At 47.5% G+C, this 13,536-nt stretch overlaps 1 protein-coding gene across 1 annotated transcript in view; it reads left to right on the forward strand.

Moving 5' to 3' along the window:
* Positions 1–12,905, forward strand: part of LOC144178352 (B-cell lymphoma 3 protein homolog) — a 32,843-nt gene extending 19,938 nt beyond the window's left edge. Inside the window, exons 3-5 of the mRNA XM_077706132.1 lie at positions 6,478–6,679; positions 8,832–8,920; positions 11,128–12,905. Of these exons, the coding sequence (XP_077562258.1) occupies positions 6,478–6,679; positions 8,832–8,920; positions 11,128–11,325 (489 nt within the window). The 3' untranslated portion in view covers positions 11,326–12,905. The remainder of the gene's footprint in view (positions 1–6,477; positions 6,680–8,831; positions 8,921–11,127) is intronic.
* The last annotated feature ends 631 nt before the right edge of the window (positions 12,906–13,536 follow it).

The following is a 13,536-nucleotide window of genomic DNA, read 5'->3' on the forward strand; positions in this document are numbered from 1 at the left end:
CGCCAGTGCAGATTACATTCCACTGGGACATTGCATTCAGCGTTCCGACCTTCCACAAACGAGGCTACCACTGGTCTCACAATATATATATATAAGGGGAAAAACTCCAGCCAGAGCGCTGCATTCACAAACCTGGCGGTTTAGGGCACAGCCCCAACATCTTGCCCGACAGGTGAAGATACTCACAAAAGGCGGTGAAGATACTCACAAAAAGCGGTACATATTGCGTCAGCAAGCATTTCTTTGCGCTCTGCGATTAACAAATACTCTGTCCTAGCGTCGTTTATGCCGTTGGACTATTGCCAGCTGAGGAATTTTATGATACGGCGTTTCATCATTATTTTGTTGGCTTGTGTTGCCTAAGCACCACGGCATACGTCATATATTTTCCGCGATATCCCAGTAAACATCAATCTTTTCTCATTCCTCTCCTAGTCATGCGCTATCCCGAATATACAAGCACAAACCTGCAGTATTGGGCAGCAACAACGGTCATTCAAGAATTGGCCGCGTTCGTGCCAGGACTCCGACAACCTGGAGCCAAGTAAACGATCCTGGGAGACAATTAACGATTCTGGGAGGGAATAAACTCCGCTGGTGAGCACGCAAACACAAGGCTTGATGATGATGATGAATAAACTTTATTGGAGACCAGGTGCTGATGTTAGGGCACCCGCCCGGTGGGAGGCTTCCTTAGTCCGGGATGCCTTGGGCTATGCTGGTTAGGGATGCCTTGAGCTATATTGGTTAGGGGGGCCCTGGTTACGGCGCTGGAAAAAATAACATACGATGGCAGTAGAGAACCGAAGTTATACCACTTAACGATCACCTTCTCGGGTTTACTGGCTATAGCAACGCGCTATTCAGAAATAATTTCTCATAACTGCCAATGTGCACAGGAGCGCCATGCAGGGGTGCACACACCACATCTGTTGCGGCGACATGTGCACACTCAAAGAAGTCCCTGCAGTTCGGCTTCGCAACAGCGCTCCGGAATGACCAAATGAAGTGACCAAGTGTGCAAAATAGGGGACTGACGAGGTCCAAGGATCATTTGACTAAAAAAGTGCATGTGCGCACACGCAAGGCGTAACTGGCGTGCTGCTTTGCCCTTTTTCGCGCAAATTGAATGCTCCACCACATCACTCGCAGAATTTACACACTAGACCACTTTGACTGGTCATTCTGGAGCATTGTGGTGAAGACGCCCTATGAGGACTTCCTGGAGTTATTGTGGCAAAGTGACGTGATGAGGGTCCGCTCGCTTCTGGGCTGGTTTTTTTGGTGTTGGAATTGATTTCGGAACACTTTGCAGTGCCCCGTTGTCGTTTCGACAGAGGGGTAGTTATTTTTTTTTTTAATTACTGGTACGGGTATTAAATGCCCGCTTCGTCACAACGCAGTTGTTTAAAAACAATAATAAGCAAATCAAGCTTTTATTTATGCATCCAGCGACAGTAGTAGTCGTAGATTAAGTAGTAGTAGTAGTAGTAGTAGTAGTAGTAGTAGTAGTAGTAGTAGTAGTAGTAGTAGTAGTAGTAGTAGTAGTAGTAGTAGTGGTAGTGGTAGTAGTAGTAGTAATATTTAATAAAAATGGCTTGAAGAGTCCCCAGTTCAAAAAGTGGGCATTCATCCTTTTTACCCCGCACGTATTTTTGAGATAGACCAAAACTTGCCTAAGTTATTGAAACCAGTTACCGAATAAATTTAAGGGCACGTTAAAGATCCCCGGGTGGTCGAAATTAATCCGGGGGAGCCCTCCACTAAGGTGCGCCTCATAGCCTAGGCGTAGGTTCGGCTCGTTAAACCCCACAATCAATCAATCAATCAATCAATCAATCAATCAATCAATCAATCAATCAATCAATCAATCAATCAATCAATCAATCAATCAATCAATCAATCAATCAATCAATCAATCAATCAATCAATCAATCGGACAGTTACTGAGTCCTCTTTCAGCGGGTAAGCATAAATTTTTTAATATGAGAAACCCCCGACACGATGCGCCACGGATACATTCGCCTATCTTAGTGACTCTCGGTGTATAGCGTTCCGTAGGAATACATGAGGTTTAAATCCCGAGAGAGCACACTGCGCTTTGCGTGCGGCTCCGCCACGGGTGGAGATATTAATTACTCCTGTAGGGTCAACATTCTCGTCATGCGGCTTCTAATTTAGAGTCATTACGTTCCGGGGTCATCGACTTCAGCCGCTCGATCAGGCTGCGGAGCGGTGCGAGAACACGCGAATGAGCTGGCTTAGTAAAGCAACATAACCTGTGGCCTTCCCGAATACGGCGTTATCTTCGAGCATTCCTCCATATCTAGAACCTGTAAATCGCAACGCATTCGCTTTTTTTAATAGTACACCGGAACTTCAACGTCCGGCCACACCAGTACTCCGTTTGCGAAGGGTACTGGTGTGGCCAGACGTTATTATTTATTTTTCTCTAAGCTTCCTTGCTGCGCTTTAAGTACGGGACACAACTACTACACATAACTATAACAAATTGCTCATGTCACAGAACAAGGTATTAAAAATATTCAAAAATTACTACGGCAATTGATTCAGAGTTTACATGAACGATTTTTTTTTTTCAAATGTATTTTTATGTCCGGACTCTGCTAGCAGCATTCCCTTGTTTCTCGTTTTTAACGGTTTTCGTTTGTCTTCTCCCTGATGTTCCCCTAATGTCTAATATTCACCACTCATCATTGTAGTCATCCCCCATCTGGCCTAACAAGCCTTGTCACTAGCAGGGCTGACCTCACCAGCTCACATTAAAAGCCGTCTCTCTCTCTCTCTCTCTCTCTCTCTCTCTCTCTCTCTCTCTCTCTCTCTCTCTCTCTCTCTCTCTCTCTCTCTCTCTCTCTGCACATAAACTCTTTCTAAAGCATTCACTTCTTAACGCAAATCAAATATACTACAACAAATTACTTCAGTACATTAAGGACAACAATTTATACAATACTCTTACTACAACAAATTACTTCAGTACATTAAGGACAACAATTTATACAATACTCTTAACCCTGTTTCTGCCACAGACAATAACTTGAGTAGACGACATCGACCAATGCCTTATGCAAGAACAAACTACAGCCGGCAACAAATCCCTTCCGTATTCAACAAAGTCCAAAAACATAAAGTTCGGCCAGTGGTTGTCAAAAACACACATTAGAAATGTCCTGTTAGAGCAGCTAATTTCATATAGCTGAAATTCACCGAAGCATGAAATAAATCGTTGCAGCGAAATTGTGAATATCTATTCTGAAGTAAGTCTCTATGTATTTAAATCTCGCGAGTGTTGTGATTTCATATCCTGCGTAAAAATTTCGTTTCTGTATCGTGTATTATATTCAAGGTAGTCGTACATTGAGCGTTCAAAGAGCATGACTGCAAATGTGTTTTCTGGAGTATTTTCTTTTTGTACAGTCGACTGCAAGTGTTCAATATAGTAGGGAGTTATAGCAGATCGGAGAACCGGTACCGGTACGGTACCCAGTAGGCGACCGCCGTTACTGCACATGCGCAGAGACCGAAAAACTTGTCGTGCGCATGCGCAGGTGTACCGGGTACCGTACCGGGACCGGTTCTCCGGTCTCTTATAACTCTCTAGTCTAGTATATTGCCTGCACGCTATTTTGCCAGCCGGAGAAGGGGTCCTAGTCAGACTGCAAGCCTCCTCCCCCTTTTTGTACGGAAAGAAATAATAAAGAAAAAAAGAACGAGTAAAGTGCAAATCAGACGCATTTTACTTACATTATCCGCATTCAGTTACCTTGCCAGCCCCCCTCTCAGCTCCTAACCGATACGATTAGCAATTTAAAAAAAAAACTGCTGTCATTCACGCCAAAAAGACGTCATTCCCAATTCGTACCGTAAGGTACTTCCAAGATTGCTTCACCACATTCGTCGGAGGAATGCCAAAACCCGCCTTTTTTTTTTCTTCACTTGAACCTTGCCCCAACAGAGCGATTTATTGTTCGTTTCCGCGCACACGCGGGGCTACGCTTCCAGGAACGTACGTGTTACCGGGGCGATCTGATCGCCTCAGTTAGGCTGCGGCGACATGACAGGCGACTCGTTTGTTCGGGTCAGGCCAACCGGAACGGTTTGTGATTAACTGCGACGCGCTCCCCCCATTAGAGCAAAGAGTTACGAGCCCGCGCTGGGTCCGTCCAGATAGACGGGGCAAAACCCAACGGGGAAGCGAGAGTGCTTGCTCGGCGGCAGAGCCGACCTTTCCCTCCGCCCCTCATCAGCCGCCTGCACGCCCGGATCGGAAGAGGCTCGGCACCTCGGCCGCGGCGTTATCTCGGTCGACAATCGCGAGCGGTTCTCCCACATGAAGAATACAACACTCAGCGGTCGGGTTTTCCACAGCCACTCAAAGCGCAGGCACGCGGCTAGTCGCCGCCAGCGGAATGAAAGCGAGAGGGGAGGAGGGATTGAAACGAAGCGCAGTTGCGGATGGCGAGTCCGAGAGTCATCTCGGCTCAAACGCGACGAACAGGAGGTTGGGTCTAAGGAAAAGAATGACAAGAGGAAAGGAGTAACATGAATGCTGTTCAGACACGTCGTCGGAGAAGTGACCCAACAGCAGTCTTGCATTCAACGGTCAAGAGTGCGGCGGTTCGCGGTAGGGCCGGCACTGGACAGGATGCGCGCGATGCATCACAGAAAAGCCGACGCGGCTGCCGGCCGGTTCGGGTGACGGCGAGCGACAGCGTTTGTTTGTTTTCCAGGGAAGCCGCCGCCCCACCGTGCGCGAAAATCGAGCCCTGTTTTGTGAAAAAAGAGGAGCCGGCGGAACTTGCGGGGTTTTTCCCGCCTGCCCTCCGACGATCGAAACAACAACGAGTTCATTTTATTTTGCCGCGGCGGCAGACGCACGCTCGCTCATCGCAGCCTGCGAACGCGTGCGCTTACTTCAGCGGGTAACGCGCACAAAAGTAAAAAAGGACGTGCTGCTACTACGGGAGGGAAGAGCGTCGTCCTCCGTTCAACAATGGGGCTTTCCAGCCGCACGAGCGACTGTTGACCCTCCCAACGTGGGCGAACGCCGAGAGTGAGGAGGAGGAGGAGGTGAGGAAGAAATCGGGGCGACGTGCAGGCGTGTCGGTCGCGCGAGCTTCCGCTGCCGGCAACGGGCCCGAATAGGAGCGAGCAACGACTCCAGCCTGCTCTTGCAAACAAATCTGCCGGGAGGGAGGGGTGGATGGAATAACACGGCGTCACCGAGGTCTGACGGAAGTGCCTTAGGCCGACTTTTGGGGCTATTAACCACCGCAAAAGATATAACCTTTTAGGGCAGCCACCCTAAGATATAAATGAAAAAAAAAAGAGAAAGCACCGACAGTGGGTACTGGCAAAGAGCTTTTTTCTTTTTTTTTCAGCGCTAATCAATTTATTCGTTTGGAAAGAGAAATACGTGTACTGTGCTCATAGGTCTGAACGCTTATCTCACATCAAAACAAGAAATGTGCATCCGACCTTTGTGCTATGGACTTCCCATTGGCGCATAATTGCCTCAGTAGGTAAGAGTGAGTGGGCCTAGAAAATGATCCACTTTTAATCCGAGGTTATCTAGTATACGCATTCTTATACGTAACTGGTTTCGATACGGCTGCGTCGTCTACTATTCTCACTTTTTGCAATGAATTAAGGACCTCACGAGGCCTTAGCTCGGTTTTAGCACATGTAATGACATGCTGATTTATGATGATGAGTGAGATAATAAAAATGAGCAAATCCACTACATCATTAAGCGCAGAACCGATAAAGGTCGCTCGGAGTGAATTGGATGGACACAATGCAACCTGGTAAGGAGGTCAAAATACGTGACAGCGCCAAATGTAGAAGGTGGAACAACGGTATGATAATCTTAACTTCATATTGATATACGCAAAGTAATATTTACTTTGTATTGCAGTTTTTAAAAACCACTGTTCTTGTCTCGACACGCATCACCTTTGGTACCACTTTTTTTTTGTTTCCTATAAGCTAAGCTAAGCCTACAGCTAAGCCTAAGCTAAGCCTACAAGAAAAAAAAATTCTCACACATTACCGAGACGACGTAGCGAACCTTGATCTGTGATCAAATTATATCCAATTACACCGTCACAATTTAATGGGCAAATTATAAAAGGTGATAATTGCCATCCCGCTTCCCCCTGACGTCACTCTAGGTGCTTGAGGACAGAAACCGTAACCGTCTAGATGAAGAGGGAGAATGAGAAAGCTGTGTCACCCGATCGTCACTGATGTGGGTATCGCTGATGTCACGAAAGGAGCGAACTTTGGCATCACACTCCCCATGAACGTCCCAGATGTATCTAGACGCGCTGAGAAAAAGATGACAGGAAAGCGAGAGAGGGCAGGTAAGGACATCCACGCCGTTTGCGTTGAATCTTCGGCCAGCGTGGTGGGCGCTCGAGACTTGACGGTCCCCGCGTTTGCTCCCTCCCGCAGACTCCCCTGCACCTGGCCCTGATCGTGGGCAACCAGCCGGCCGTCGAGGTGCTGCTCCGGGAAGGCGCCTCGGTGCTGCTCCGAGACCGCAACGGGAACACGGCGCTACACCTGGCCCTCAAGTACCCGAGCCTGCCCTGCTTGCGGCTCGTGCTAAGCCACCACCTAGCCTCCAAGGTCGTCGACGTGCCAGACTTCGACGGTGAGAAGTTCTTCTCGAGCCACAGCTGGGTCGCTCACGTCCCCTCTAGTGCCTAAGATGGAGCATATTCTAAAACTTTAACGAGGGTAAACAAGTATGCACCCTGAAGCAGCTCTCAAAGGTCGGCCACATCGGTTAACTCTTTTTTCAAGCTAGCGGGAACGCATTAAAGTTAAACGCCTGCCCCCTAGTTCAGCATCCCCTTAAATTTAACAGGAACCGTAGGTCAAACCACACACGAGATGATGCGTACACATGAACAAGCGAAATCATGTTCTCCAAGGCAGTACGTGTCAGCGAATGGTAGATGATTCTTAAAAAAATGGCGGACGCCTTTGATGTCTCCGATTCGCTATTCCTCTCGCCATTTAGGCAGTTAGTCCAGAACAGTCCAGAATCAGCACAGCATAGCCCCGCCTGCTTCCGCCGCGACATCTGTATCATTGGTTCCAAACGGTCGGAGCGTCATTTCACTCATTTCGAATTCACTGGCGGCGTGGCTGCAGTGCCGCTGCACCGTGAAGAAGGCCCAGTGCAACATTGGCCGTGGCATGACACCGTCACAGCGAGTTTTAGCTGGCTGTCTTTCACGGTCCGCTCCACTCCGATAGCAAGCGGGAGTGCCTTTGCGCATTCGTGGCGCGCGTGATTGGCTCCGGTTGCGCTGAGGTCAGCTAAAACTAAAAGGTCAGCTAAAGGTCAGCTAAAACTCTCTATTATCGCGAAGCTTAGCCGTCCAGCGCTTTTTGTTCTCCTTGCGAGAAGTTTAGGCCAGACTCGCAAGTTAACTTTGCTCTGGCGTGTCAGGAACTGAAACATTGGCAGGCATAAATGTTTTACGCCAACCGACATTATAACCAAAATGACAGTCAGTTAAACATCATCAGTTAGTGCCAGTTTCAAAGTCAATGACACGGCACTCTGTTTGACACAAGAATGCGTCATATATTCTGCCCTTCGGCAATCCGGTGCCAGTTGCGCCTGCGCAGTTCCCTTCACCGCAGTGCCGCTGTAGTATCCTTTCTGACGATTGCGGGGCGCGACGCCGTTGAGCGTGAAACGCCGCACCGAAGCTACATTGAGAAACGGATTAAACAACGCTTACTTAAAAATGGTTGCCACTGCTTGCTTCTGAAATTCGCTGCCAGGTAGTTTCAAGTTAGGTGAACTTAAACATGTACAAAAATAGAACAGACTGCAAATATGTTGGTAAGCATAGCAGCGTACCGAGCCATTGCCGTCAGTTCGGAGATTAAGGGACCAGAAAAAGAGCATACGAATTCTCTTTTTTTCAGATAACGAAAAAAAGCAGATGTGCGTGAGAGAGAGAGAGAGAGAGAGAGAGAGAGAGAGAGAGAGAGAGAGAGAGAGAGAGAGAGAGAGAGAGAGAGAGAGAGAGAGAGAGAGAATGTGCGATGCATAATTTTTGCGAGAACGTAATCATCCCGTATTTCGCGAGTCGCCTTCAATTGGGAAAAATGTCAGCCAAATAATCCTTTGGAAAAAATTATTGGTTGGTTCTTTCCGAAGTATCTAAGGAAAAGATGCTTGTAAAGCTCCAACGCGACCACTGTTCACAGTTTAAAACCATGCCAGGGGGGCAATGTCCAGATGATAAATTCGCCGTTGTAGAATAAATGCACGAGTCTAACGACCACATCCAGCACAGATTCCCCTTTGTATTGCGTCTGCAAATTTGACTTGCTTCGTCTGCAGGCACGGTACAGCCCGCTTGTATTCGCTGAGAACAGTTTCCCCTCACTACTCATCCGCATACGTACTACACAGTAGCAACGCGCATACCCTTAAAGAAAAGCACCTAACGAAAGATCAAGAACGTGGGCGCTACAATACATGAATGAAAGGAGTATTCTGAAACTTCTCGTTTTGGTGTCATTTATTTAGCTCAATTTAATGCCCCCGAAATATTTTGCACCTTCATATCTATATGTATAGTTGTATGCAGTGCCCGAAGTCTTGAATTAACTCCCGTTAATTAACGAACGTTTATTGTATTTTGCGAGAGCCTTTATCAAACCAACATTACTGGGGCCCAGGTGCCGTGCATATTTTAATTAAGACGTGTAGGTTAGGTGACTAAAGGGTTTCGGGATCGACCTTGATATCCGTATTCATATTGCCTTGATTTCAGGTTACTCCCCACTACACCTGGCGGTATTGCTCAACAAGCCGGAAGTCGTCAGCCTCCTAATCAAGGCCAGCTGTGATGTCAATGTTCCTGTGAGTAACACTTATCCCCTCCTTCCTTCGTTAAATTATAGTATTAACGCAAACCTTGCATTTGGGCGCAGTAGGCGAGGCCCGTCTATTTTACTTCTTTTTTTTGTTTTACTCCAAGCCTAAAACGACGCGCCGTATAACTGCACCCCCAAGCCCTTGGGAGAAAAAGTGGAAACGAAATTTCAGCTTCAATGGGGAATGAAAACTTTCCAAACCCTGCAACACACTTTGTGAACTTTTGTTGCGGCGGCAGCACGCGAGAAAGCGGATTTGCGGGGCAAACCGATGTATTTTTTTTTCGGTCTCTCTGCTGTCCTATGGTGATGTCAGACATTTGCGTGCGCCCGTTAACCGCCTTAGCCCCCGCACGTTGCGCAAATAAGTTTGAATGCGGCGCTTTAGACGGACGATGAGACCCAGCTGGCGTTGCTAATGCGAGACACGTAGTTGACAGGGGACAACCCCCACTCCGCGCCACACTCAAGGCCGCGCGAAGTGCCCTCCGGCAGCGTCACGCTGTGTTTGGGCGGGCACCGATTTAAAAACGCAAGACATGCCTCATCGGCGGCAGTTTTCCTCTTTTACGCTAACCGGATTCAGGAAACTGCTCCCTCTAAGTTGCGTAGCTAAACACCCGCTGAATCGAAATGGAAAGGGGCACGAGTCCAGGTCCGTTTGGCAGCGACCTCAATGTATACGCTAGATGTATATAGGTAATCCCCGACAGCGGCAGCCGTTTTCAATTAGGCGAAAAATACTAAAACGCCTACGCAGTAATCAGGGATGTACCCCCTCCTCCCTACTTCTTCCCAACGCGAGTTGAGCGGGTCACGTCAGGGTTAAAAGGAGTGAGTCGTGATGATGGCGATTTAAGTCGCAACGTACGCACGAGCAGGCAAATTTTCATTACAAGGAAAGAGCATATTCTATGGTAAATATCAGCAGAACCTTTTCAAGCTCCATATATTACTTCGGTTAGAAGCATGGGTATGCCGCTTCATCCAATGCACCGACACAAGAAATCACGCTCGCAACGCCGTGCGAGCGACACACATGCAGTAAAGGCGTACTGCAATTCGTACTGCAAGGGGACTTCACCTAAGTTCGAATTAATGGAAGTTCGAATAAAAGCGAAAAAAAAAAGCCACACAACGCGATTGGGGAGCAGTAAAGAACGTCAGAAAGCACGTCAGAAATTAACGTCAGAGAAAGTCCACGCCTGAAGCCTGCGTTTAGTCTCAATGCAAAAGCCTGCACTTTTTTTCACTAACGGGCGAGTGAAGTGAAAGGCCTCCTTTTCACGTATACTCCAAAACTGAAAAAGAAATGAGTGGCATTCTGTCCGGTCATTACTTCCGAGCAACAGCCGCACTGGTGCTTCGTTTGACCTCTCCTTGTGGTCTTTGGCAGCGACAGGTTCTAGACATATAACCTCAGAAATGATGCTACCTGTCAGCCTGCCCCACACCATAAACTTGGTGTCCACATCAATAGTCTGGAAAAACTCTTCTTCCAAAAAGGTCTGCCAAGGGCGTTTTAGATTGCTTTTGCCTGATTTAACTTCTTTCTTTCCTCAGGCTTATGCGGGCTGGATCATGTATTTGCATATATACAGTGAATAAATTATTATTATTCCATTTTTCTCTACTTTCCGAAGCTAGGCAGCCTCATGTGTAGGCAGCGGGTGTGTTTATCTAACCGTGGGCCAGGCCCCAAGCTGTCGGCACCAGTGGCACGTAGTTAGAATTATCCGTGGCAGAACCAACTTGCGTTTCAATTAACGGGTTTTATTACACATTAATTTCTATGGGGGCTGGGCCAGAACTGAATTGTACAGTTGAAATTATCCATAAATTTGAGTTATTGAAGTTTCAATTAACGAATTTTCACTGTATATACCATGGCTTCTGTGATCAGCTCCGTCGCCGTGCCACTGTTAACTGCGGAGGCCGCACTCGTACACCCACGCACCAAAGCTCTGCCACACTCTGCAGGCATCACGCGTCTTCCTCTCCGGTACTATTGTTCGTTCTCCCCCATTTGGTGCTAGCCTCACTCTCTCTTTCAGGCTTCGAACAATGTGTGACACATTTTTATGATTCGAGCCCCCTCTACTTACGCATAAAAGAAACCTGCCCAACACTTTACCACAGACGCAGCCTCCAAAGCTGAAGCTGTAATGCGGCTGCATCTCTCTCTCCCCACAGGACGGGCGAAGCGGTCGCACGCCACTGTACCATGCCATCGCCTTGCAGCGCGAGCACCTAGTCAAGCAGCTCGTGGCGCACGGAGCCAGCATAGACGCCCAAGACTACGCGGGGCACTCGTGTCTCGCGCTTGCCAAAGAAGCCAAGAGCCCCTGCCTCCCACTGCTGCAGGGAAAGGCATCCGCCACCCGCAGCTGACCACCGCTCCTCGGAACACCGGAACCAAGCCAGCAGAGTGAGCACGGGCAGCCCCAGGGGTACACCAGCGAGGCCACCGGAACTGCCCCGGAGGGAAGACTCAAATGCACTTGTGTTGTCCATCTATTCAAGAAGGAAGCCGGGCTTCGTCGGGCCGGCTGAATTGCAGTGCCAACGCAACAAGCCATGCCAGAGGCACATGTACTCCAACAAGACCGCAGCACTTTGACACGACCACATAAGCTCCTCTTGTCGGGCATTTTCAGAACAGCCACCTCTGGAGCTCTTTATTACGACGACTTCAAAGCCTTCAATACCAAATGTGTCCTCTTTCGATCAGTATTGACAAATGGGCAGATAGTCTATTTATCAACACCGAGAGAGAACAAGATATCCAAGTTGTGTTAACATTATGTCCTAGTTACACGCTTGTGTATGTGAGCTTGCAAAGGAGAATCTGTTCCAGCACTAGGGTGCCGAATCACATGAGTGAGTTCAGTACAGGTTTCAGAATGCCATAGTCAAACCCATACAATGGGAAGAACACGAAGAGCTTCTGAACCAATAACGTACCCAAGCAATGCAAGTCGACGACATGTAGAGCTTACTTCAAATGCGAGATTTTGGTGCACAATGAAGATCCCCAGTCGGTCAAAATTAATACGGAGCCCTCCACTACGGTGCGCCTCATCGCCTGCGTTGCGTCGGGGCGTTAATCCCAACAATCAATCATCATCATCATCATCAGCCTATCTACGCACACTGCAGGGCAAAGGCCTCTCCCATTATTCTCCAATTACCTCGGTCCTGTGCCAACTGTGACCAATTTATCCCCGCAAACTTCTTGATCTCATCTGCCCATCTAACTTTCTGCCGCCCCCCGCAATGCTTGCCTTCTCTAGGGATCCACTCTGTTACCCTTAATGAGCAGCGGTTATCTTGCCTTCGCATTACATGCCCTGCCCACGTCCATTTCTTTTTCTTAATCTCTACTAATATGTCCTTAACACCGTGTTTGTTCCCTGACCCACTCCACTCTCTTCTTGTCCCTTAATGTTACACCTATCATTTTCCGCTCCATTGCACGCTGAGTCGTTCTCAATTTAAGTTGAATCCTCTTAGTGAGCCTCCAGGTTCAATCTACTTCAATCAATCAATCTACTTCAAATGCAGTAGTTCTGATTAGGGGGCTGTACCATGCGCATCAGATGAAGGCAGCCCGCCATTACACAATGAAAGACATCTGCAAGTGGTTCTCTTAAAAGGCTTTGCAAGTGGCCTGCCAAAGAGCTCCAAGAGATGCCGTGGCTGATATGAAACATGAAGGCCTTGCATTATCATGATTAAAAAATAAATTGCCCCTCGCCTGATAGCTGACAGGTGCAGCTACAGTCTGCGATGGACATGTGATGTGGACTTGACAACCATACGACAAGAATGGTGCATCTCTGCAGAAAAGGCATTTGTGGTTTTGACTGGAGTGACAGTGTTTGTGATCCTGTTGTATGTGATTGCGTTGGCACCGGCATATTTATTAGCATTTAATAAATTTTCATGGGTACTTTGTTCCCGCAGCACGATTTCCTTGTGTCCGAGTTGTTGGTGTGTGACTCAAGTCTTCCGAGTGTTGGTAGTATGCTAAACAGAGAAAAGTGATAGGAGAAAAAGCACAAAGCAAGGAACACCTCAATATGATAGTGACATTAGAGCACATGACAAACAGGAGCTCAAGGAAACTATGACGATATAGTTGCAGTGAGACAAGCTCAACTGGGCTAATTTCTCAGATACAAGAAACCAGTAGCAAGAAAATGCTTTCATTTGGTCAGAAACATTAATACAGAAATTTATGCAGCAGAGATTCACAATAGGCTGAGTGGGTTAACAAGTCTCTCAGTGTTCACCCTAGTAAGATTGAAGCAAATTTCAGCAACCAGTCAAACAAAAGCGATACTGTTCCTACTCTTCAAAAATAACTATCAAAGCATTGTAGTTCAGTAAAATGTAAACCTTCAGTATTGTAAACGTACTATATTGGCACATTTTTGGAGCTACACATATTGCTCAAAGTTCAGAATTTTAAAGTTCGCTTAGTAAAAGCAAAAAGAAATGCAACTCATTATCTCACTGTTACAAAGTTGGATGACCAGACCATTTCTTTGTTCTCTACTTTGTGTTCCCACAGTTTGGCTTGTTATGAGCCTCTGGCCT

Source organism: Haemaphysalis longicornis, unplaced genomic scaffold, assembly GCF_048455015.1.
Source record: "Haemaphysalis longicornis isolate Haplotype H1 unplaced genomic scaffold, Haemaphysalis longicornis Haplotype H1 scaffold_4, whole genome shotgun sequence".
Lineage (NCBI taxonomy): Eukaryota > Metazoa > Arthropoda > Arachnida > Ixodida > Ixodidae > Haemaphysalis > Haemaphysalis longicornis.